Source organism: Schistocerca cancellata, chromosome 4 (genome assembly GCF_023864275.1).
Source record: "Schistocerca cancellata isolate TAMUIC-IGC-003103 chromosome 4, iqSchCanc2.1, whole genome shotgun sequence".
NCBI classification, from domain to species: domain Eukaryota; kingdom Metazoa; phylum Arthropoda; class Insecta; order Orthoptera; family Acrididae; genus Schistocerca; species Schistocerca cancellata.
The window spans coordinates 724,437,765-724,460,974 of record NC_064629.1 but is presented as its reverse complement, the minus strand read 5'-3'; the positions used below and the strand labels follow the sequence as shown (position 1 = coordinate 724,460,974).

The window sequence follows — 23,210 nt, the reverse complement described above, 5'->3', positions numbered from 1 at the left end:
TTGCGTTCAGTTGGTAAGGGTGCTACTGCAGGTGCAATTTTCTGTGGCATCATGAATCTTCCAAATCCCCCAACCAAGTTTACGACCTATAATAAATTAATAGGATCTAAAGTAGAAGATGTCTGTATAGAATCTATGAAGAACGCTGTGGAAGAGGCAGTAATGGAAAATAATGGTAACAGAGATTTGACTGCAGCGTTCGATGGTACCTGGCATAAACGGGGAACTCTCTTCATGGTGTAGTATCTGCCACCAGTATGTATACAGGGAAAGTTTTAGATGTAGCAGTAATATCAAAGTATTGTAGATGTCCACAAAAATATAAAGGTACACATGAAAATAATTGCAAAGCTAACTATAGTGGCAGTAGTGGAGGAATGGAAGTGGCTGGTGTTGCCAGTATATTCCAGCGTTCTGAGGCGTGTGATAAAGTGCGATATGTTAATTACCTTGGTGACGGTGATTCTAAAAGTTTCAAACATGTTCAAGGACTGAAGCCCTATGGTGATGATGTTGTAGTGCAGAAATTTGAGTGTATTGGACACGTACAGAAGCAAATGGGAACAAGACTTCGGCGACTGAAAGCTTCGTACAAAAAACAAAAACTCAGTGATGGTAAAGGGTTGGATGGGAACGGAAGGTTAACTGACAGTGTAATTGACAAAATACAGAACTATTATGGAATGGCTATTAGGCAAAATACACAAAGTGTCGACGAAATGAAGAAGGCTGTTTGGGCTCTTTTTTTTTCATACTTCTTCAACCGATGAAAATCCCCAACATAGCTTGTGTCCCAAAGAAGAAGACAGTTGGTGTAAATATAACAAAGGATTGCTATCTGGTGAAGTGTACACTCATAAGCATAGTCTGCCTCATGCAATAATGGAGGTGATAAAACCTATTTTCAGAGACTTAGCAGCACCTGAACTGTTGAAAAAGTGTATTCACGGAAAAACTCAAAACCCCAATGAAAGTGTAAATAGTGTTATATGGTCGAGAATCCCCAAGAGTGTATTTGTTGGCATAGAAACACTTCACTTTGGTGTGTATGATGCTGTTGCGACTTTCAATGATGGCAACATTGTAAGGTGCAAGGTATTTAGAAATATGGGAATGAAAATAGGTTCTAACATGGTACGAGCGATGCTTGCTTTAGACAAGGAACGCCTTCGGGCTGCAGACAGGGCTGTAAAGAGTCTAGAAATACAAGCAAGAGTAAACAGGAGGAGGAACAAGAGGAAGCTGGAGGAGGAGTTTGCAGAGGATGAAGATAATCCATCCTATGGACCTGGAATGCACTAAAAAGTTAATCCAATCTTTGTCTCTCGATTCCCAAAACTTTTATTTTCTCATACTAATTACATGTTTTCTAAGGATCTTCCAAACATATTTGTTTCAAACTTTCAGTAAATGTTACACAGTACCTTCTGCATAATTTAACACAGCCTTTTTCCAAAAAACTGTATATTTTTGAATATATAAATAAAAAATTGCAAAAAAATGTTGTGAATTTTCATTACAATTGAAAAAAAAATCATCTTTAATAACTGAACTAAAATTTTGTAAAATCCCTGTGTTAAGTTGTAGCCCATATTCCAATAAATAATCTGTAAAAAGTTCAACTTCCTACCTCAAATACTTTGTGAGGAAAGATGTAATTTATAAGCGTTATTTTAACATTGCAAGTATAGGGCGTTCCGGAGCCCCTTAAGGTCGGGCTCCATCTTGCATGAAAACTGTTGAGTTCAGTGCGTCTCTAGGGCGGGTATGACATGCTGGTGAAGCATATTGCAGTAACGCTGACCAGTCACACTGCACGTCTTTGGTCCTTAAGCGTCAGCCTGTTCAAAAAAGAATGGGCCAATGATTAACGTAACCGCGAAGCCACACCATACGGTGACACGTTCACCATACAGAGGAACTTCACGCACAAGAAAGGAAGAATGAATTGATTGTTGGTGTTAATAACGATCATCCTCCTTTACCTCCTCTGCATTACTGCAGATGACGTGTCACTGGTACATTTGTTCTGTGCATGCGATACACGTGAGGCGCCTAGTTGTTTCCACTGCACTGTATGGAATACGAAGGTTCTGTTATAGTTCACTAGCCTGCTGTCTTCAAGTTGATGTCCCCAGCGCAGAAAAAAGCACGCAGTTCGTAGGTTCTGTATCTTGAGGCTGAAACTGACTTTTTAGCGAGGTTCTGTTCTGAAATAATGTATCACTTCTTTGGGATGCCTCTCGCGTATTTTAATACAGTCACACGAGAAGACTACATGATCTTAATACAACACCTTCCGATACAGCAAAGTACATGATCAAACACAATGTTTACGAAAATGTATCTTTACACTATTTGTGGCACGTGTCTGTGCCTCATGACTACCGGAGTGAATCTTTTAATACTGAATACTGGCAAACACATCCTGCCACAGACAACATGACTGTACATCTCGACTGCCTAATCCATAGTGACGAACAGGAACTTAAATAAAAATTGGAAACACATCCTACGACAGACAACATGTCTGTTCTTCTCGACTGCCTAATCCAGAATGACGAACAGCCCGAAAAACTTCGCGCGCCATACCAAAAAAGGCGTGACCCGAATGCTTCCGAAGTGCTTCGTCTGCAATGTCGTCATTCTTTTGTTTTTGATTTAAATTGTTTTTAATAATTCTAAAATGACTGACTGATAATCAGCTGTTGAGAGATATTTATATTAAAAAGTGAAGTCATTCCAATTAGTAGTTTAACTAATAATAATAACTATACTTTAACGTTTTGGTGCCCTTGCTCCGAACACAGCAGCCAATCACAGAGCAGCAGCATTATCCAGGCGGTCTTTCTCACGGGAATGGTACCGAATCTAACATCTGTCACAGGTACCTCACACCACATTTCGTCATCTATATACTTCTTGCATCTCCACTGCTCTGGGAACAGCTTCTTGGAGCCTAATATGATGGCTGACTAAGTCATAAATATTACAACAGTGACTGGAGGTGAAGATCCCCACACTGGGCAGTTCTGTGTGTTCACCTCACTCGTCAGAGAAAAATGAGGTTCGTCTGTCCATAGGATAGTCCTGGGCGAGCTCCCGCCAACTTTAGTCCTTGCGACAAATTGGAAAGCGAAGTCAACACGTCGTTGTGCGTCCCGTGGTGCAAGCTGCCGTTTACAGTTGTATATTTCTCTCTCTTTTTAAACCATTCCATGGACCAACGTCTTGTTTTCTCCTTCTTTAAACACAGTGCCAAAGTCGATGTTAGAAATGCTTTTCCTGCATTTGTAGCCATTCCCGCTAGTGCCAAAAGTAAGGTTAAATTGTTCCGGAGTGGAAAGGAGTGCCTGATCCCCGGCACGAATCCGCCCGGCGGACTTGTGTCGAGGTGAGCCGGCCAGTCTGTGGTTGGTTTTTAGGCGGTTTTCCATCTGCCTCGGCGAATGCGGGCTTGTTCCCCTTATTCCGCCTCAGCTACACTATATCAGCGATTGCTGCTCAAACAAGTTCTCCACGTACTCGTACACCACCATTACTCTACCATGCAAACATAGGGGTTACGCTCGTCTGGTGTGAGACGTTCACGGGGGGAGGGGGGGGTCCACCGGGGGCCGAACCGTACAATAACTCTGGGTTCGGTGTGGGGCGGCGGAGGGGTGAAGTAGACTGTGGTAGTCGTCGTGAGGTTGTGGACCTCTTCGGCTGCGGTGGGGACGAAGCCTCCCCGTCGTTCCTAGGCCCCCGGTTAACATACAACATGAAACGTACAAGGTTTAATCGACAAGCTTTCTAGGTACGTCTACGGCCTTGTTTGACACATCCGTGGCTAGATAAGAGCGAACTTGATAGATAATTTTGCTCTTAGGAGGTGGGAGCTTGATCAGTTTTAAAAAGTTTTGTGGTTCATTTGAAAAAAGCTGCTGTAATCATTGGGTTCTTAGAGTAATATTTCCTTTAGCAGATATTCATGTGTAAATCCTCGTTTTAAGCCATTGCGTGGACCAGAGTCTTCTCTTCTTCTTCTTCTCCTTCTTCTTCTTCTTCTTCTCATTCTTTGCAACGGCATTGCCACAGTGGATACACCGGTTCCCGTCAGATCACCGAAGTTAAGCGCTGTCCGGCGTGGCCGGCACTTGGATGGGTGACCATCCGGGCCGCTATGTGCTGTTGTCCTTTTTCGGGGTGCACTCAGTCTCGTGATGCCAACTGAGGAGCTACTCGACCGAATAGTAGCGGCTCCGGTCAAAGAAAACCATCATAACGACGGGAGAGCGGCGTGCTTACCACACGCCCCTCCTATCCGCATCCTCAGCTGAGGATGACACGGCGGTCGGATGGTCCCGATGGGCCACTTGTGGCCTGAAGACGGAGTGCTTCTTCTTCTTTAAACACTGTGCCAAAGTGAATGCCAGGACTGTTTTGTCGCCGTTCTCACTACTGTCAAAATACACACGAACAGCGCCTGCTTCAGACTGAGGTTAAACTGACAAACATTGTTTGAACGTGTACGGGCTTGCTCGCATTCGGGAGGACGACGGTTCAATCTCGCGTCCAGCCATCCTGATTTAGGTTTTCCGTAATTTCCCTAAATCGCTCCAGGCAAATGCCGTGATGGTTCCTTTGAAAGGGCACGGCCGATTTCCTTCCCCATCCTTCCCTAATCCGATGAGACCGATGACATCGCTGTGTGGTCTCCTTCCCCAAACAACACACACACACACACACACACACACACACACACACACACACGGGCTTGCTTGGCAAATCCTTAGCTAGGTAACAGCGATTTTGTAAAATACGTTCTGTCGTTTACGGGGTCTTTAAATAACAAACATTAAATGCTGCGTCACAAACTTTTGTCTACATTGGTATTTTTGTAGGTTACGTATGACAAAATATGGTCGGGTGAGGTCCGCAGCAGACGTGTGTTTAGTGTTGGGGAGCTCGTGAATGAGTCGTTCAAATGAACGCTTCACTCCAGTGAAGTGTGAACTAACCACTCAATTTCAATGAACTGGTACTTCAAACTCTTCACAGATAGCACACACCACACTTTTTTCTAGTTCACTCACTCTCTTCCCCTCTCCCTCTCCCGCTACATCGGCGCTACGTCACTCATCCTCCCTTGGCTTCAGTCCTCCCTCTACTGCCTGTTGACGAATCGCGCGGTGTTTGTGGGGAACGATGGGTTTACGATGGGTAGGGGTGATGTGGGGATAGGGGAAAGCAGCGTCAGTTGTTTCCTGCTGTGCTGACATCATTACCCGTGACTATTTTTGCAGTTAAACTTCGCGTCTACGGGTAGCCTACCGTTGGCAGCGATTGCAGACAAATGAATATTAAAGATACAAACGAAGAGGCTGGCTGTGTGAGCACGCACAGCCAACATGAAAATAAAAGGTTTGTTAATAACACTGAAAGAGGGATTTTACCTGAAATCGTACTAGTGACTGCATGTGAGAGTTTACGTTTTGAATGTGGAGGGTTATTATTCTCAACAAAAATATAGTCTTAAGGAAAACTTCTGAATAATTACTTAACGTAGGTGTATAGACTTTATGACAGTAGTAAACATACTTGCCGGCCGCGGTGGTCTAGCGGTTCTGGCGCTGCAGTCCGGAGCCGCGGGACTGCTACGGTCGCAGGTTCGAGTCCTGCCTCGGGCATGGATGTGTGTGATGTCCTTAGGTTAGTTAGGTTTAAGTAGTTCTAAGTTCTAGGGGACTTATGACCTAAGCTGTTGAGTCCCATAGTGCTCAGAGCCATTTGAACCATTTTTTTGGTAAACATACTGATTCTATTTTGCATTAAATTTTAAAAGGAACATAAAATTGGACTGCATTTCGTTGGTAGCCCTAGTTTTCAGTCCATGAATACAACAAATAATGTTTCATTTGGCAGATAAAGACTTTTTTGGGCGCTTCATGAGAAAATGTCGAGCAAGATTAAATGTAATACCTTCTTTATATGTGACAGGCTTCTCTGTTTAACTTTCCTTTGTCCCCTTCGACCATGCTCTATTTAACTCAGACGCTGTAAGAGCATAAAACGTTGCGTGCACGTTACTGCATAGTTCGGCTATCTGTTGGTAAAATTATGAAGTATGTTGTTGTTGTTGTTGTTGTGGTCTTCAGTCCTGAGACTGGTTTGATGCAGCTCTCCATGCTACTCTATCCTGTGCAAGCTTCTTCATCTCCCAGTACCTACTGCAACCTACATCCTTCTGAATCTGCTTAGTGTATTCATCTCTTGGTCTCCCTCTACGATTTTTACCCTCCGCACTGCCCTCCAATGCTAAATTTGTGATCCCTTGATGCCTCAAAACATGTCCTACCAACCGATCCCTTCTTCTAGTCAAGTTATGAAGTATTACGAAGCTTTATTGTACGAGCGAGGCGAAGCGAGCGCAGCCGCGGCTGAGCGGCGTCCTGGGCAACTTCGCCAGGCTTCCGTACATCACGAGTGAACTACTTCATTTGAACGCTTCACGGCAAAGAGTGAAATGAATGAAGTAGTTCACGGGAATGGACGAAATCGACCCATCTGTACGTGTGTTGTCTGTGAGCAGGAGGGCGAGCCGGTGGAGCTGGGCGGCGCCGTGTACCCTGCGGTGAGCCTGCTCAACCACGCCTGCTGGCCCAACGTGTCGCGCCACACGGCGGGCCGCGCGTGCGTAGTGCGTGCGTCGCGGCCCGTGGCGCGCGGCGCCGAGCTGCTCGACAACTACGGGCCCAGCTTCCTGGCCGAGGACCGCGACGAGCGCCTGCAGCAGCTGCGCGCGCAGTACTTCTTCACCTGCACCTGCACGCCCTGCGAGCAGGACTGGCCGCTCGTGCATCAGCTGCCGCCCACGCGGTCAGTACCGCCGCCTCTTCTCCTTTTTATACCACTGGCCATTAAAATTGCTACACCACGAAGATGACGTGCTACAGACGCGAAATTTAACCGACGGGAGGAAGATGCTGTGATATGCAAATAATTAGCTTCTCAGAGCATTCACACCAGGTTGGCGCCGGTGGCGACACCTACAACATGCTGACATGAGGAAAGTTTCCGACCGATTTCTCATACACAAACAGCAGTTGACCGGCGTTGCCTGGTGAAACGTTGTTGTGATGCCTCGTGTAAGGAGGAGAAATGCGTACCATCACGTTTCCGACTTTGTTAAAGGTCAGATTGTAGCCTATCACGATTGCGGTTTACCGCGTTGGTCGAGATCCAATGACTTAGCAGAATATGCAATCGGTGGATTCAGGAGGGCAATGCGGAACGCCGTGCTGGATCCGAACAGCCTCGCATCACTAGCAGTCGAGATGACAGGCATTATCCGCAGTCCGCAGCTCGTGCTCGTGCGGTAGCGTTCTCGCTTCCTACGCCCGGGTTCCCGGGTTCGATTCCCGGCGGGGTCAGGGATTTTCTCTGCCTCGTGATGACTGGGTGTTGTGTGATGTCCTTAGGTTAGTTAGGTTTAAGTAGTTCTAAGTTCTAGGGGACTGATGACCTCAGATGTTAGGTCCCATAGTGCTCAGAGCCATTTGTAACGGATCGTGCAGCCACGTCTCGATACCTGAGTCAACAGATGGGGATGTTTGCAAGACAACAACCATCTGCACGAACAGTTCGACGACGTTTGCAGCAGCATGGACTAACGGCTCGGAGACCATGGCTGCGGTTACCCTTGACGCTGCATCACAGACAGGAGCGCCTGCGATGGTGTACTCAACGACGAACCTGGGTGCACGAATGGCAAAACGTCATTTCTCGGAGGAATCCAGGTTCTGTGTACAGCATCATCATGATCACATCCGTGTTTGCCGACATCGTGGTGAGCGCACATTGGAAGCGTGTATTCGTCATCGCCATACTGTCGTATCACGCGGTGTGATGGTATGGGGTGCCACTGGTTACACGTCTCGGTCACCTCTTGTTCTCACTGACGGCACTTTGAGTAGTGGACGTTACATTTCAGATGCGTTACAACCCGTGGCTCTACCCTTCATTCGATCCCTGCGAAACCCTACATTTCAGCAAGATAATGCACGACCGAGTGTTGCAGGTCCTGTTCGGGCCTTTGTGGATACAGAAAATGTTCGGCTGCTGAGCAGGAGAGCACATTCTCCAGATCTCTCACCAATTGAAAACGTCTGGTCAATGTGGTCGAGCAACTGGCTCGTCACAATAAGCCAGTCACTACTGTTGATGAACTGTGGTATCATGTTGAAGCTGCATGGGCAGCTGTACCTGTACACGCCATCCACGCTCTGTTTGACTCAATGCCCAGGCGTATCAAGGCCGTTATTACGGCCAGAGGTGGTTGTTCTGGGTACTGATTTCTCAGGATCTATGCACCAAAATTGCGTGAAAATGTAATCACATGTCAGTTCCATTATAATATATTTGTCCAATGAATACCTGTTTATCATCTGCATTTTTTCTTGGTGTAGCAATTGTAATGGCCAGTAGTTTACATTATATTCAATCCGCTTTTCTTCACAAATTTTTACTGTTGTTGCTGCTACTGTCGTCTACAGTCTGAAGACTGGCTCGATACAGCTCTTCACACGAATCCGCTCTCTACAAGCCTCTTCATCTCTGCTTGTTGGCCGAGCGGTGTAGCCAGGCGGTGTGAGGCGCCTTGCCACGGTTCGCGCGGCTTTCCCCGTCGGAGGTTCGAATCTTCCCTCGGGCATGGGTGTGTGTGTTGTCCGTGGCGTAAGTTAGTTTAAGTTAGATTAAGTACTTTGTAAGCCTAGGGATCAGTGGCCTAAGCAGTTAGATCTCATTGGAATTTACCACAAATTTCCAATTTTTTCTGCTCGTTGTTGTGGTCTTCAGTCCAGAGACTGGTTTGATGCAGCCCTCCATGGTACTCTATCCTGTGCAAGCCTCTTCATCTCCGACTAACTGCATGAACAAGGAGATCTAGAAAAGTAAGCATCTCTACATGAAGCTATTAAATTTGATAAACTCCCTCTCACAAATATAATATCCATTCTCAAAAAGCGTTTGTCATCGAACTGGCAAGAGGAATGGTCGAGGACATCTAAAATCAAAGGCAGTCACTATACGTTAAACCCTTTCATGATTCAAAGAGTACCATGGTATAATTCGACATAAACATCGAGGAGCTTCACGACAGTTACAGCACGGCTGAAATTAATCACTGTAAGTTCAACAGACACCTCTGTCGCCTCAACTTAAGTGACCACTCTACGTTCAAATGGTTCAAATGGCTCTGAGCACTATGGGACTTAACATCTGAGGCCACCAGTCCTCTAGAACCTAGAACTACTTAAACCTAACTAACCTAAGGACATCACACACATCCATGCCCGAGGCAGGATTCGAACCTGCGATTGTAGCGGTCGCGCGCTTCCAGACTGAAGCGACTTGAACCGCTCAGCCACACCGGCCGGCTCCACGCTTCACTCCAGTACTACACTCCTGGAAATTGAAATAAGAACACCGTGAATTCATTGTCCCAGGAAGGGGAAACTTTATTGACACATTCCTGGGGTCAGATACATCACATGATCACACTGACAGAACCACAGGCACATAGACACAGGCAACAGAGCATGCACAATGTCGGCACTAGTACAGTGTATATCCACCTTTCGCAGCAATGCCGGCTGCTATTCTCCCATTGGGACGATCGTAGAGATGCTGGATGTAGTCCTGTGGAACGGCTTGCCATGCCATTTCCACCTGGCGCCTCAGTTGGACCAGCGTTCGTGCTGGACGTGCAGACCGCGTGAGACGACGCTTCATCCAGTCCCAAACATGCTCAATGGGGGACAGATCCGGAGATCTTGCTGGCCAGGGTAGTTGACTTACACCTTCTAGAGCACGTTGGGTGGCACGGGATACATGCGGACGTACATTGTCCTGTTGGAACAGCAAGTTCCCTTGCCGGTCTAGGAATGGTAGAACGATGGGTTCGATGACGGTTTGGATGTACCGTGCACTATTCAGTGTCCCCTCGACGATCACCAGTGGTGTACGACCAGTGTAGGAGATCGCTCCCCACACCATGATGCCGGGTGTTGGCCCTGTGTGCCTCGGTCGTATGCAGTCCTGATTGTGGCGCTCACCTGCACGGCGCCAAACACGCATACGACCATCATTGGCACCAAGGCAGAAGCGACTCTCATCGCTGAAGACGACACGTCTCCATTCGTCCCTCCATTCACGCCTGTCGCGACACCACTGGAGGCGGGCTGCACGATGTTGGCGCGTGAGCGGAAGACGGCCTAACGGTGTGCGGGACCGTAGCCCAGCTTCATGGAGACGGTTGCGAATGGTCCTCGCCGATACCCCAGGAGCAACAGTGTCCCTAATTTGCTGGGAAGTGGCGGTGCGGTCCCCTACGGCACTGCGTAGGATCCTACGGTCTTGGCGTGCATCCGTGCGTCGCTGCGGTCCGGTCCCAGGTCGACGGGCACGTGCACCTTCCGCCGACCACTGGCGACAACATCGATGTACTGTGGAGACCTCACGCCCCATGTGTTGAGCAATTCGGCGGTACGTCCATCCGGCCTCCCGCATGCCCACTATACGCCCTCGCTCAAAGTCCGTCAACTGCACATACGGTTCACGTCCACGCTGTCGCGGCATGCTACCAGTGTTAAAGACTGCGATGGAGCTCCGTATGCCACGGCAAACTGGCTGACACTGACGGCGGCGGTGCACAAATGCTGCGCAGCTAGCGCCATTCGACGGCCAACACCGCGGTTCCTGGTGTGTCCGCTGTGTCGTGCGTGTGATCATTGCTTGTACAGCCCTCTCGCAGTGTCCGGAGCAAGTATGGTGGGTCTGACACACCGGTGTCAATGTGTTCTTTTTTCCATTTCCAGGAGTGTATATTGATGATCCCTTGATGCCTCAGATCATGTCCTATTAACCGATCCCTTCTTCTAGTCAAGTTGTGCCACAAATTCCTCTTCTCTCCAATTCTGTTCAGTACCTCCTCATTAGTTACGTGATCTACCCATCTAATCTTCAGCATTCTTCTGTAGCACCACGTTTTGAACGCTTCTATTCTCTTCTTGTCCAAACTATTTATCGTCCATGTTTCACTTCCGTACATAGCTACACTCCATACAAATACTTTCAGAAAAGACTTCCTAACACTTAAATCTATACTCGATGTTAACAAATTTCCCTTCTCCAGAAACGCTTTCCTTGCCGTTGCAAGTCTACATTTTATATGCTCTCTACTTCTACCATCATCAGTTGTTTTGCGTCCCAGAAAGTAAAACTCATCTACTATTTTAAGTGTCTCATTTCATAATCTAATTCCCTCAGCATCACCTCATTTAATTCGACTACGTCCGATTGTCCTCGTTTTGCTTTTGTTGATGTTCATCTTATATCTTCCTTTCGAGACACTGTCCATTCCCTTCAACAGCTGTTCCAGGTCCTTTGCTGTCTCTGACAGAATTACAATATCGTCGTCAAACCTCAAAGTTTTTATTTCCTCTCCATGGATCCCTCCCTTCTCAATCACTGCTTCCCCTTCTTGCCGCTCGACTCTTATAACTGACATTTGGTTTCTGTACAAACTGTAAATAGCCTTTCGCTCCCTGTATTTTACCTCTGACACCTTCAGAATTTGAAAGACAGTATTCCAATCAACATTATCGACAGCTTTCTCTAAATCTACAAATGCTAGAAACGTAGCTTTGCCTTACCTTAACTTATCTTTTAAGATACTTGTAAGTCGTAGGGTCAATATTGCCTCGCGTGTTCCAACATTTCTACAGCATTTAAACTGATCTTTCCCGAGGTCGGCTTCAACCAGTTTTTCAATTCGTCTGTGAAGAATTCGCGTTTTTACATCTCTGCTTATCTATTGCAAAACACCCAATCAGTCAAAAAAATTTCGAGTCTGGATTAAGAAAAAATATAGTAGGGTAAAGATGGTGGTTTTAATGCTTCATACGTTCTACATCGTTTCCCGCCACTTGACAAGAACGGACAGAAATTTCGTGCAACCGTGTGAAACCATCAGAAAAGTCCTCCTTTGAGACGTTCAACTGCCGCCCCACGTTGGCTTGAATGTCGTCAAAGCGTTGGCCTTTCATGTGAATGTCTGCACATTGTCGTTTTGTGGTTCGTATTAATAACACTAAGCCTCGTCACCTACGATGATAATTTGGAGAAAAAAATTGTCCGTCTTTTCCACTTTAGTCAAATCTTGGCGGGTGTCCCCGCATTGCTGTTTTTGTTCGGGAGTTACGGTGTGCGGAACAAACTTTGCACACCCTTTTCTCCTCTTCAAAACAGTCTAGAGAATGTCTTGAACACTTCAGTTGGACATGTTGTTCCATTGCGATTTGTGACAGACCAACGTTGACACACTACTGCTGTACGACTGCCTGCTCACATATGAATGGTCGAATGGACATCTGTTGTTTACAGTTGTCAGCTCAAGTTGCCAGTGCAGTTACTGCGCTGACGACGCTTATACGCCGGGAATAAAATCAGTCCTGAAACTTTTTGGATGGATGGTGTACATCAAAGTTGTACCTGAAACTTTCATGGCAGATTAAAACTGTGTGCCGGACCGAGACTCGAACTCGGGACTTTTGCCTTTCACTGGCAAGTGCTCTACCATAGGCGGGAGACGAGGCACTGGCGGAAGTAAATCTGTGAGGAGGGGTCGTGAGTCGTGCTTGGGTAGCTCACTCGGCAGAATACTAGCGCCCGAAAGGTAAAGGTCCCCAGTTCGAGTCTCAATCCCCAACACACAGTTTTAACAGGCCAGAAAATTTCACATCAGCACACATTCCGGTACCAAGCCTTGGTCTCCCTCTGCAATTTTTACCCTCCCACATTTCTTTCCAAACTGCTGATTCCTTGCTGCCTGAAGTCGTGCCCTATCGGCCAATTCCTTCTTTTAGCTGCCACAAAATTTCTTTTTTGCCCAGTTCGGTTCAGTACTTCTTTATTAGTTATTCGATCGACCCATCCAATCTTCAGCATTCTTCTATAAAATCACATTTAAAAAGTTCTAGTCTCTTCTTGTCTGTACAGTTTACAGTCCACAAATTTCTTTTTTTTCCCAATTCAGTTCAGTGCGTCCTTATTAGTTACTGAATCGATCCATCTAATCTTCAGCATTCTTCTGTAATACCACATTTCAAAAGCTTCTATTCTCTTCTTGTCCGAACGGTTTCTAGTCCACAAATTTCTAATTTCCCCATTTCGGTTCAGTACCTCTTCATTAGGTACTCGATTGACCCAACTAATCTTCAGCATTCTTCTGTAGCACTACATTTCAAAAGCTTCCATTCTCTTCTTGTCTGAAGGAACGCTTTTCTTGCTATTCCCAGTCTGCACTTTATATCTTCTCTGCCTCGGTCTTCGTCAGTTATTTTGTTGCCCAAATTACAAAAGTCATTAACTGGTTTTAGTATCTCATTCCTCAGTTAATCTGATTTAATTCTACTGCATTCCACTGTTCTATTGTTGATTTCCATCTTATAACCCCTTTTCAAGACATTATCCTCCCATTCAACTCATCTTCCGAGTCCTTTTCCGTGTCTGAAATAATTAAAATGTCATCGGCAAACCTCAAAGTTTCCTCAAAATTTTGATTGCTTTTCCCTTAGCTTTGATCCCCTTTCCAAATTTCTGCTTGCTTTCATTTACTGCTTCTTCAGTGTACCGATTACATAACACCAGGAAAAGGCTACAAACCTTGTCTTACTCCCTCCTCAACAGCTGCTTCGCATTCATGTCTTTCGATTCTTATAACTATAGTCGTCGTTACTTGGTCGACATACGTCTGTCCTTCGTTTCGGATTGTAGTTCTGGGTCTTCTTGGGTATTCTTTCACCTTTCACTCTATTCGCATGTTGTTTCGAACTCCGCCTGCATTCTGTTATGTTCTCATTAAGAGCATGTACATGCAACTAATTTCAATCTTCATTCTTTATTAAATCCCTTGTTGTTCAGCCCTTTACTCTCCTCAAAAATCTCTCTCTGTTGTTGTCATCTCTCTTTTTATTTGTCCGCCGCGGTAGTTAAGTAATCAGTGCAATTGACTGACACGATGGGAACCCGGGGTCAGTTTCTAGCACTGCCAGAGATTTTGCCTTGGTGGGAGGACTGGGGTGTACTCAACCTGGCGAGGCCAACTGAGGAGCTATTCGACCGACTGGTAGCGATTGCAAGGTCAAGAAACCCGACAACGAGAAGGAGAGTGGCGTGCTGACCACATACCTCTTCCTACCTCATCCAATGATGCCACAGGCAGAGGATGAAACGGCGATCGGTCGGTACCGGTTGGCTCGTCTAGGACCAGAACGCGGAATTTTACTTTTACTTTTTTCTTTTTGTATATCCAACTCTCGCTTCCATACAACAGTAATGGAATCGCCGTAGTTTTATAAACTTTTTTTGTATTTATTCGGATTTTGTAGTTCATACTTGTGATTATTTTTACACATGTTATTTGATATTTTTGCAGCATTTCATCTATATCATTATCACTCGCGTGGCAGCTCGGGTATTTAAAATATGACGTTTTTTTCAATTACTTTGTTGTTAATTACTGTTTTTGGTCGTAGTGGGTATTTACCTTGAAGGGCCACAAATTTCGTCTTATGCAGTGAAATTATTATATTGTTCTGCAATTATTTGGTTTAGCCAGTGTACTGCTAACTGCATGTCGTTTTCACTTCCTTGTATTATGCTTTAACATCTGCGAACTGTAAAGCACTGAGATTACTGTGTTTATCTAATGTAATTGCAGGATAATTGTATAGTTTCAAACTTTTAAGGACATTAGTAATATAAAGGTTAAAAAGAGAGAGTGGAAGGGAACACCTCTATCTCACTGCTTGATCGATTGATTTTTATCTCTCTTCTCTCCTGTACATACTACTATTTCTGGGTATAAGCTGTTGATTACCCTTGTGATCTGTGATTGGTAGCCACTGTCATTAATTATTCTCCATAATTTATTTTGATCAACTCGATCGAGAGTTTTTTCAAAATCTGTCAAAGCTTTGTGGGTTCCAAGATCAAATTCTGTTTATTTTTCTTTGGGACGTTCTATCGTACAGATAATGTCATTTTCTAAATTCATTTTGATCTCCTTGGAGAACTGCCACTGTTAAAACTGTTAAAAAAACTTAGTTCAGCTACATTTGCACTTAGACTCATTGCAAATCTTGGGGAGAGACAAATCAGAAATTTGACATATTTTGTATATTTTTATTCAATAATGTCATATGGAATAATGTTCTGGGATAACTCATCTTTAAGAAAGAAAGTCTTCATTGCCCAAAAACGTGCTGTAAGCGTAATATGTGGTGCACGTCCACAATCATCTTATAGGCATCTGTTAAAAGAGTTGGACATTCTGACTACTGCTTCACAATATATTTATTCTCTCATGAAGTTTGTTGTAAGTAATCCACTGCAGTGCAAAAGGAAAACTGATGTTCATAATTACAACATCACCAGAAGGAAAAACGAGATTCATTACTCTACATTAAGGTTGTCTTTAGGACAAAATGGGGTGCACAGTGCTGAAACAAAAAATTTTGATAACTTACCCAGAGATATAAAATGTCTAACACATGACAAAGCAAAATTTAACAACAAACTAAAAAAGTTTCTCCTTGATAACTCCTTCTATACAGGAGAAGAATTTATATTATTCTAATATGTAAAAGGTGGTGGGTAGAAAATATTCACGTTTTTAGATATTTTTAAAAAAATTAAATGTTCAGCATGTAACGACATTTAAAAATTAAGTTGTAGTGTATATGTAAAATGACTCGTTCCACGTCATTAGGAATTATCATGCAAATGATCCATAGAACATTAAAATAACTAATAAATAACTAACTATTCTTGCAGCTGTCCTATTTTTAGTTCTATAGTTATTTTTTTAGTTAATCCATTATTATATTGTCAATATTTACACATTCATTTTCTTCATCAAAACACATATCGTTCCCAGCATCATCCTGTTTTCACAGTAACTCTTGGTAATGTCCAGTCCTTTCATATTCTTTAATTATATTCAGTTTGCTGTAACTTTTTCTGAGTAGTTCATTTGTTTCATTTCGTAGTAAGCTAGAGTTTGTCTTTCAGGTAGCTCATGTTTGATGTGAGAGATGAATCTGTCCCAAAATTATTGATGGCCCTGTCATACAAGTTGTCTACCAAAATTTAATTTCTGTTGATAGTGGTTTCCTGCTTCAGGTGTGCTTTTCTGCAGAAGCTTATCATATTCTTTATCTTTTCCCTTTTATGTATGCTTTCTGCTTTTAATATATCATTCTATATTCTTAATTTTTTCGGTTTTGTTCTTTTTTTTCTTTTCCACACTGCTCCTTTAATTGCATTTGCTATATAGTTCCTTAAATTGTGCCCCTCTTCATCAATATTATTCCTAGTTGACTTTTTCCTAGATATTGATTTAATCATTTTTATATAGTGTCCTTATGCTATCATCTTGGGTGAAGTTTATTTTGTATACTCACTGAGCTGTTGTTATTTTTCTTCTTCTTCTTATTATTATTATTAGCTTTCTCCATCTATCTAGCAGTATAAATACAGACACTAGTAGATAGTGGTCCAAATATGTCACATCCTCTATAACGCCATGTGTCTCAGACAAGAATTTTTCGTTTGTGATTATTTAATCTATGAGTGACCACCACTTCCGCACGCTCATTGTGCATTTATGGCTAATTATTTTTCCAGAGGAAAGTATTAGTTAATTTTAACTTGCTGAACGTTGCAAACTATCTGAGCTCTTCTCCAGTGCTGCTCGTTCCATTATCCATAAAGTTTCGTATCACACATGCTACTGACAAATTTCCATCATGGACATTCAGACCGCCACATATCAAAAAATTGTCTGTTTTGTTGATTCTGTTCATTGTTTGTTGTAATTTGTCATGGAACGTAGCTGTATCATATTTTCTTTCTTCTTCTGGTCCATATACGCTCTCGTTACTTACTTAAATCTCACAGTTATTATTCTTTCATTAATGTAAGCTTGGCTCATTATTATGTTTTTCCATTTGTTATTTAAAAGTACAGCCACTCCGCAACGTGTTCTTCTATGTTGTGGTAGTCCACTGTAAATCATAATGTAATCATCTAGATCTTAGATCCATTTTAACTTATTATTTGTGTTAGACGTGATCCTGATATCTGTCTTTTGTTTCGTCAGTATCCTATTACGTTCTAGTTCTTTGTTTCTTAATTTTCTTGCATTCCATGCGATGATCAGAATTCTGTTTTTTATGCCAAATCATTTGACCATTTCCTGTCTCGTTCTTCTCCGTAGAGATATATCTGGATTTTCTTTGTGAAATTTGTATGTATGAGGGTCATTCAATAATTAAAACCACAAACTGGTCTGGGGGAAAACTGTTAGTAGGGCAAGTTTGTTACTTAAGCTGGCACCACTAGGATGAGCCCTGATCAGCTGATATATCAACATTGTTTTGTTCATAACCTCAAAAATACATTTCAAGACGGCGAGTCTGCTTGAAACGTCCACATTAGTTGAACAACATTCTGTTATTCGTTTTTTACTTGCTGAAGGCGAGAAACCATGAATATATACTGTAGAATGTCTAAAGTTTATGGTGAAGGTTGTATGAATCGTGCAAATTTTTACAAGTGTGTAGAGTAGTTCAAAAATGGTCGCGACACAGTGACTGACGAACACTGTTCCGGCCGTCCAGCTGCAGTTTCAACTCCCTCACTTGAAAGTTGAATTGATGAAATTATTCGTGCCGACCGACGTGTTACTGTGGAAATGATAGTTGATTAGGTTCATGTTAGTACTGATACAGTTCATACATTATCTGTAACAAACTGAAGTACCGCAAAACATGTGCAAGATGGGTCCCAAACAAGTTGTCGCGGCTACAGAAGGAAACAAGGTTGAGAGTGTGCACAGAGCTTAAGGAAAGTTATGAAAGAGAAGGATAACACTTCCTCAACAAAATTTTAACTTGTGATGAAACTTGGGTTCACTATTATGAGCCAGAATCAAAAAGACAAAGCATGGAGTGGAAGCACACCAACTCACTTGTCAAGAAAAAATTCAAAACCCAAGCGTCAGCAGGAAAAGTCATGTTGACAGTTCTTTGGGTTGCTGAATGTCCAGTTTTTTGTGATTATCTCGAAGAGCAGCGTACAATGAACAGCCAATACTAAACAAGGTGAAGCCAGCCATGAGAGAAAGATGTTGTGGGCCTCAGAGGAGAGGTGTGATTCTCCAGCAAGGCAACGCACGTCCTCATATTGCTCAACCAACCCGTGAAACCATCGACAAAATGGGCTGGGAATTACTGCCTCCCCCTCTTACAGCACTGATTTAGCACCTGGTTATTTCCATTTGTTTGGTGCTCTGAAGGAGACATTATGCAGGAAAAGGTTCCAAGACAACAAGGACGTGAAAAAGTTTGTGGGAAATTGATTCAAACATCAAGATAAAGAGTTCTTTGCAGCTGGAATAAAAAAAGATTGTAGCTCATTGGAACAAGTGCATAAATGTTCAAGGGGATTATGTTGAAAAGTAGAAAAAGTATTGTTTTGTAAAAATAAATGCATTTTTCTCCAGACCAATTTGTCTCTTTAATTGTCCAATGATCCTCGTAAAAGATTTCCCTATAGTATGAAGTACCACACCATAGATGGAGCAGTTAGCTGTTAATGCTACCACATTTCATTCCATATCTCCATAAATTGCTACAATCAAATATTTATATCAAATTTCTGATCCCAATTGTGAATAATTGATATCGTAATCATAGGATACCAAGTTTTTGCATATTGTAGAATGCATAACTTTATATTTCTCAACATTTAAAACTTTGCACCACTGTGAAATCTTATCGAGATCAGACTGAATATTTGTGTAGTTTTTCTAATGTAGCCCATCATTATAGAAACTACATCGTCTGCAGAAAGTCTGAGATTGATACAAATATTGTATGGTAGGTCTTTGATACGCAAAATAAACGACAATATGTATACACATGTAGATTTCTTCATTTTTATTATTTTTGGTACACATTTCTAAGGGAATGAACATTTTTCTGTCAAAACTGAAGAATAATTTCAGCTCATGCTTCAAACATTTTAGTGAACCAAATGCCTCACTGGAAAGAATAATCTCGTAGAATCACCTTCATTCAAAAAGATTCGGTCAGGGCTCATATACCTAGCCCGCTTGCATAATCGCATGTCTTAATGGGACATTGTATGCCCTATGCCGCCAATGTTAAATTATCGAATTTTGTGACCCATTATCTCGGAAACTTTTTAAGACACCAACTTACAATTTTCCATAATTAGTGAATGCACCTTTCTAGATACACTGAACTAGAATTATTACTAAAATTGTATTGTGTCGCATGTTATCTTTTTTTTCAAACACTCAATTTTTTGACAGAATTTTTGTAAATGAATGAGCATAAAACAAAACAACTCAGGACATTTTAATTATTCTTGTTCTATACGTGTTGAATCTCACACTTGGAATGCTATGAAAATGTCATGTCTCTACTATCAGTACTTTTCTAGAAAATGGGACATCTATTGCAAAAAATGTAGTTCAGAGATATTGAGGTTTAAAACTTTTTTATTACAAATTCCTACACAGTCTTACATTTCTGCACTAGAATTGCCATGGCCCATAGTCTGTGTATTCATCAGTGTCACAACAGCCCAGTGCTTGCCTCCTCCTTTTCTTTCTTGCTTCCTTTGGCATTTGCTGAGCATCTACCTCTGCTTCACATATACAAAGTTCATTCAGTTCCTGCAGTCTTTTACCTGTGTTCTGTCCAAATATTGTTCCCAACTTCTCCACAACCTTAAGTCTTTCATAGCTCCCACCATTGAAAGTTATTACAGCATCAGACACTGCTAACTTTAGTGTCAGAAGGCCAACAAATACATTTTTAGGCAGACGGCACCACACAACATTACTGAAGGACTCATTCACATTCTGGGTCTTCCCATGTAAACACTTCTTTAGTAGCTCAGGATTTGGCAAATATCTAAATAGGTTTGATTGCCTCCATTACTGCCAAATGAAGAGCATGTTTACATGTAAATTCATGCCGGGTATCAGAAAATTCAGCTTTCCTATATTTACACCAAGTGTTTTGTGGAGATGGACACAAAACATGACATGGCTTTTCATCGGTTGATATTCAATGAAAGAAAGTACCCGCAAATTTGCGTTTGTTGAAGTTACTTTTACGCTTAGTCATTTTATTTACGTTTGAAAAGCAATAGAAGTTAGCTTACTACAAAAATAGCCGATAATCACACTACTTTCAACGAAAACTAGTATCAGAAACAAAGGACTGATCTGTTTGTTTTTAATGCTAACTTCTGAGACGTAGCAGTAGGCACAAAACAAAGCAATTCACAGCCTTCTAGACTGTGTAGTTCCCAAGATATGACTGCTCAACTCTGCCAGTATATGCGTAGCCACGAAATTTGACAGTCACACATCAACATTCAAACTATTATTTGAAGGTCTCACAATTGTCTGATTTTAATGTATTATATACCAAAATGTCCAGGAAAGTCCAAACTACATTATGGAGTAGAAAAAAGAAAATGTCAAATTTCAACGAATTTCACATAAAATTCCCCTTAACGAAGCCACTTCTGACACAGGGAGGTACACCGACCACAGATAGAGTCCACCCAGTGGATGGATGATGATGGGTTTTTAGGCCGTTTTCCACATCCCAATAAGCGAATACAGGGCTTCTTCCCTCACCTCAGAAACAGGCTAAGCAAACATATAGAACACTTTCTCACATTTGCACACAGAATTTACTGTATACACAGACGGGTTTGGTGCACTCCTTCTGTTCTGACGGTGAATGAGGGATTGATGACTTTAGCTATTTCATCTCCTTAAATACCCAGTCAGCATCTGCGTCTTATACCTAACAGATTTCATTACAATGTTTGTCTAACACAGTTCAGACTATGGTAATTTTTACACACTTTGTGCTTAACGTCACAACACGATTAGTGTGACGATTGTCCATTGTGTATGTTTCAGTTACAAATGTCCGCAGTGCAAGAAGCCAATAGAAAGCAACCTGACTGCAGTTCGCCGCTGTCCGCATTGTAAGAAGAAAGTCGACTTCAAGAAAACAGCATGTAAGATAGCCGAGTTCTCACAGTCGTACAGGGAAGCTGTCGCTAAACTTTTGGAAGGAAAGTTCGATATAGCTATACAGCTGTGCGCTAAGAACATGCATTTCTTGGATCCCATCGTCATTCACCCATCCATAGACTTTTTAAAATGTCAACAGATACTGAATCAGTGCTGGAGTCTTACTGGCAACACCAACGTCATACAAGATAAAGTTCTTTAACGTGAAAAGATAATGCTCGTAGGAACTGTAAAGCTACTAATTTTTGCTGTACTGTGTGTGTGTGTGTGTGTGTGTGTGTGTGTGTGTGTGTGTGTGCGTGTGTGTGTATGGTTTTTTTAAAGGATGATATAATTTAATGCCTTATTAATCTAAATGGTTGATATCCACATGTGAACTACCAGTCGAGCCAAAAGTAACAGAAAAAGAATCAATGATTGTGAGTGTCGTTAGTAGTGTGAGTCAGTCCCCCAGCAAATGCGCAGTAAATATTAAACTATTTTTTTTAATAATGCCAGATTACTGCCAGAATATAATGAAATCCAGCAGCTCTGACAAGAGAACCGCGCCTACTCGACAAGGATCGGGCAAGTCATGAGCCGTTTATGTTAGCGTAGCATCCAGATAGCGATAAGACTGCTGAACGGCAATCTGAGCATCGTGGATTCGAGTCCCTATGTGGAAATTTTTTCTTATTTGTTTTCAGTTTTTACATTATTTACATTTTGTATATAATCCGAAATAATGATCCATATATTGTATTTATTAATATTTTGATAAAAGGCATGAAATTAAAGGCAATGGAATATTTGGGACTCCAAATTAATTTCCACGAAAGGGTCGTACTTACAGCGTCCTCGAGGACTATGCAGTTACTTTTCCAAGAAGGGATTGGAATACTATCATGCAGGACTTTGTTACGCGTGGTCTGCTGCAAAAATGTCCGATGAGAGAGAACCTTTTATGTGTGTAAACCACGTTTTTGTAGAGAAACTTTAAAACAACCTTGTGATGGTGAAAATACAGCGTTTATAACATGTACAAGATGCCGCGAAAATTAGTGCCTCCTCTGCTTTTACGACGAGTGTCTCTCCAGCGCATGTAAACCATCAACTGTAAAATAGTCAAAGAATCTAATTTTTTTTTTCTAAGTTCTTATGTTCGTCTTACAATCTCGCCCTGGGAATTTATTTGCAATCGCAGGTTGACCTTTGCCATTCTTTTTCGTGCCTTTTATGAAAATATTAATAAATACAATATACTGAGCATTCTATGGTTTATTTTCAGTGAAAGTAACAGAAAAACTGAAAAGAAAAAATGAAAAAGCTTTCGCTTATGGACTGTGCCGTGCGACCCTCGGATTACCGTTCTGTACTTTTTCCGCTGCGCCAACCGTCGCCTGGATGCTACACTAACATAAATAGCACGAGTCGCCCAATCCGCGCCAAAAATGCTATTTCTTCTAAACTCTCGGCTGTCTGGAGCCGCCACTTCCATCACTTTCATTTCTGGTCAAGCACTACATATCCCATAAATTTGGACGAAATCGGTGACGACGAGTAGACGCGGTCCCCTTATGAGAATGTTATAGCGCTGTCTTTCGTCCAAAAAGTGACTACTGGGGCAACTGTTTTTGCATTGTTAATATAATGCTTGCTTTCCTGTGAGGAAGCAAACCAAATTTAAAAAGAAAAAGCACACTACTGGCAATATTTTCGAGTTAAAGATTTTTCACTTTCCCTGCTACTTTTGATGCACTGGGATGGTATATGTAATACGCAGTAACAATAGTAAAACACACTTCTGCGTTCGTTATACTGTAAAGGACAATAAATTTTTAATCTCTGTTACTGCAGCATATTTAATGATAAAATCCTTCTACCGTATTTACAAAGGCTGTTTTTTTTTTCCTTTATCGGGTTTCGATTCCCTCTAAAGGGGGCGGGCTGGCAGCAGCTTATTACGCCGCTCTTCAGCCTACAAAATTTGTTTTAAAAAGATGAAGATAATAAAAAATAATAACAGTTGGCG

General features: G+C 42.4%; 1 protein-coding gene and 1 pseudogene across 1 annotated transcript in view; both read left to right on the top strand.

Moving 5' to 3' along the window:
- Positions 1 to 22,878, top strand: part of LOC126183787 (SET and MYND domain-containing protein 4-like) — a 187,201-nt gene extending 164,323 nt beyond the window's left edge. The window contains exons 8-9 of the mRNA XM_049926026.1: positions 6,575 to 6,861; positions 21,083 to 22,878. Coding sequence (XP_049781983.1) covers positions 6,575 to 6,861; positions 21,083 to 21,401 — 606 coding nt within the window. The 3' untranslated portion in view covers positions 21,402 to 22,878. The remainder of the gene's footprint in view (positions 1 to 6,574; positions 6,862 to 21,082) is intronic.
- Positions 4,062 to 4,179, top strand: LOC126186028 (5S ribosomal RNA; annotated as a pseudogene).
- Positions 22,879 to 23,210: the final 332 nt, after the last annotated feature.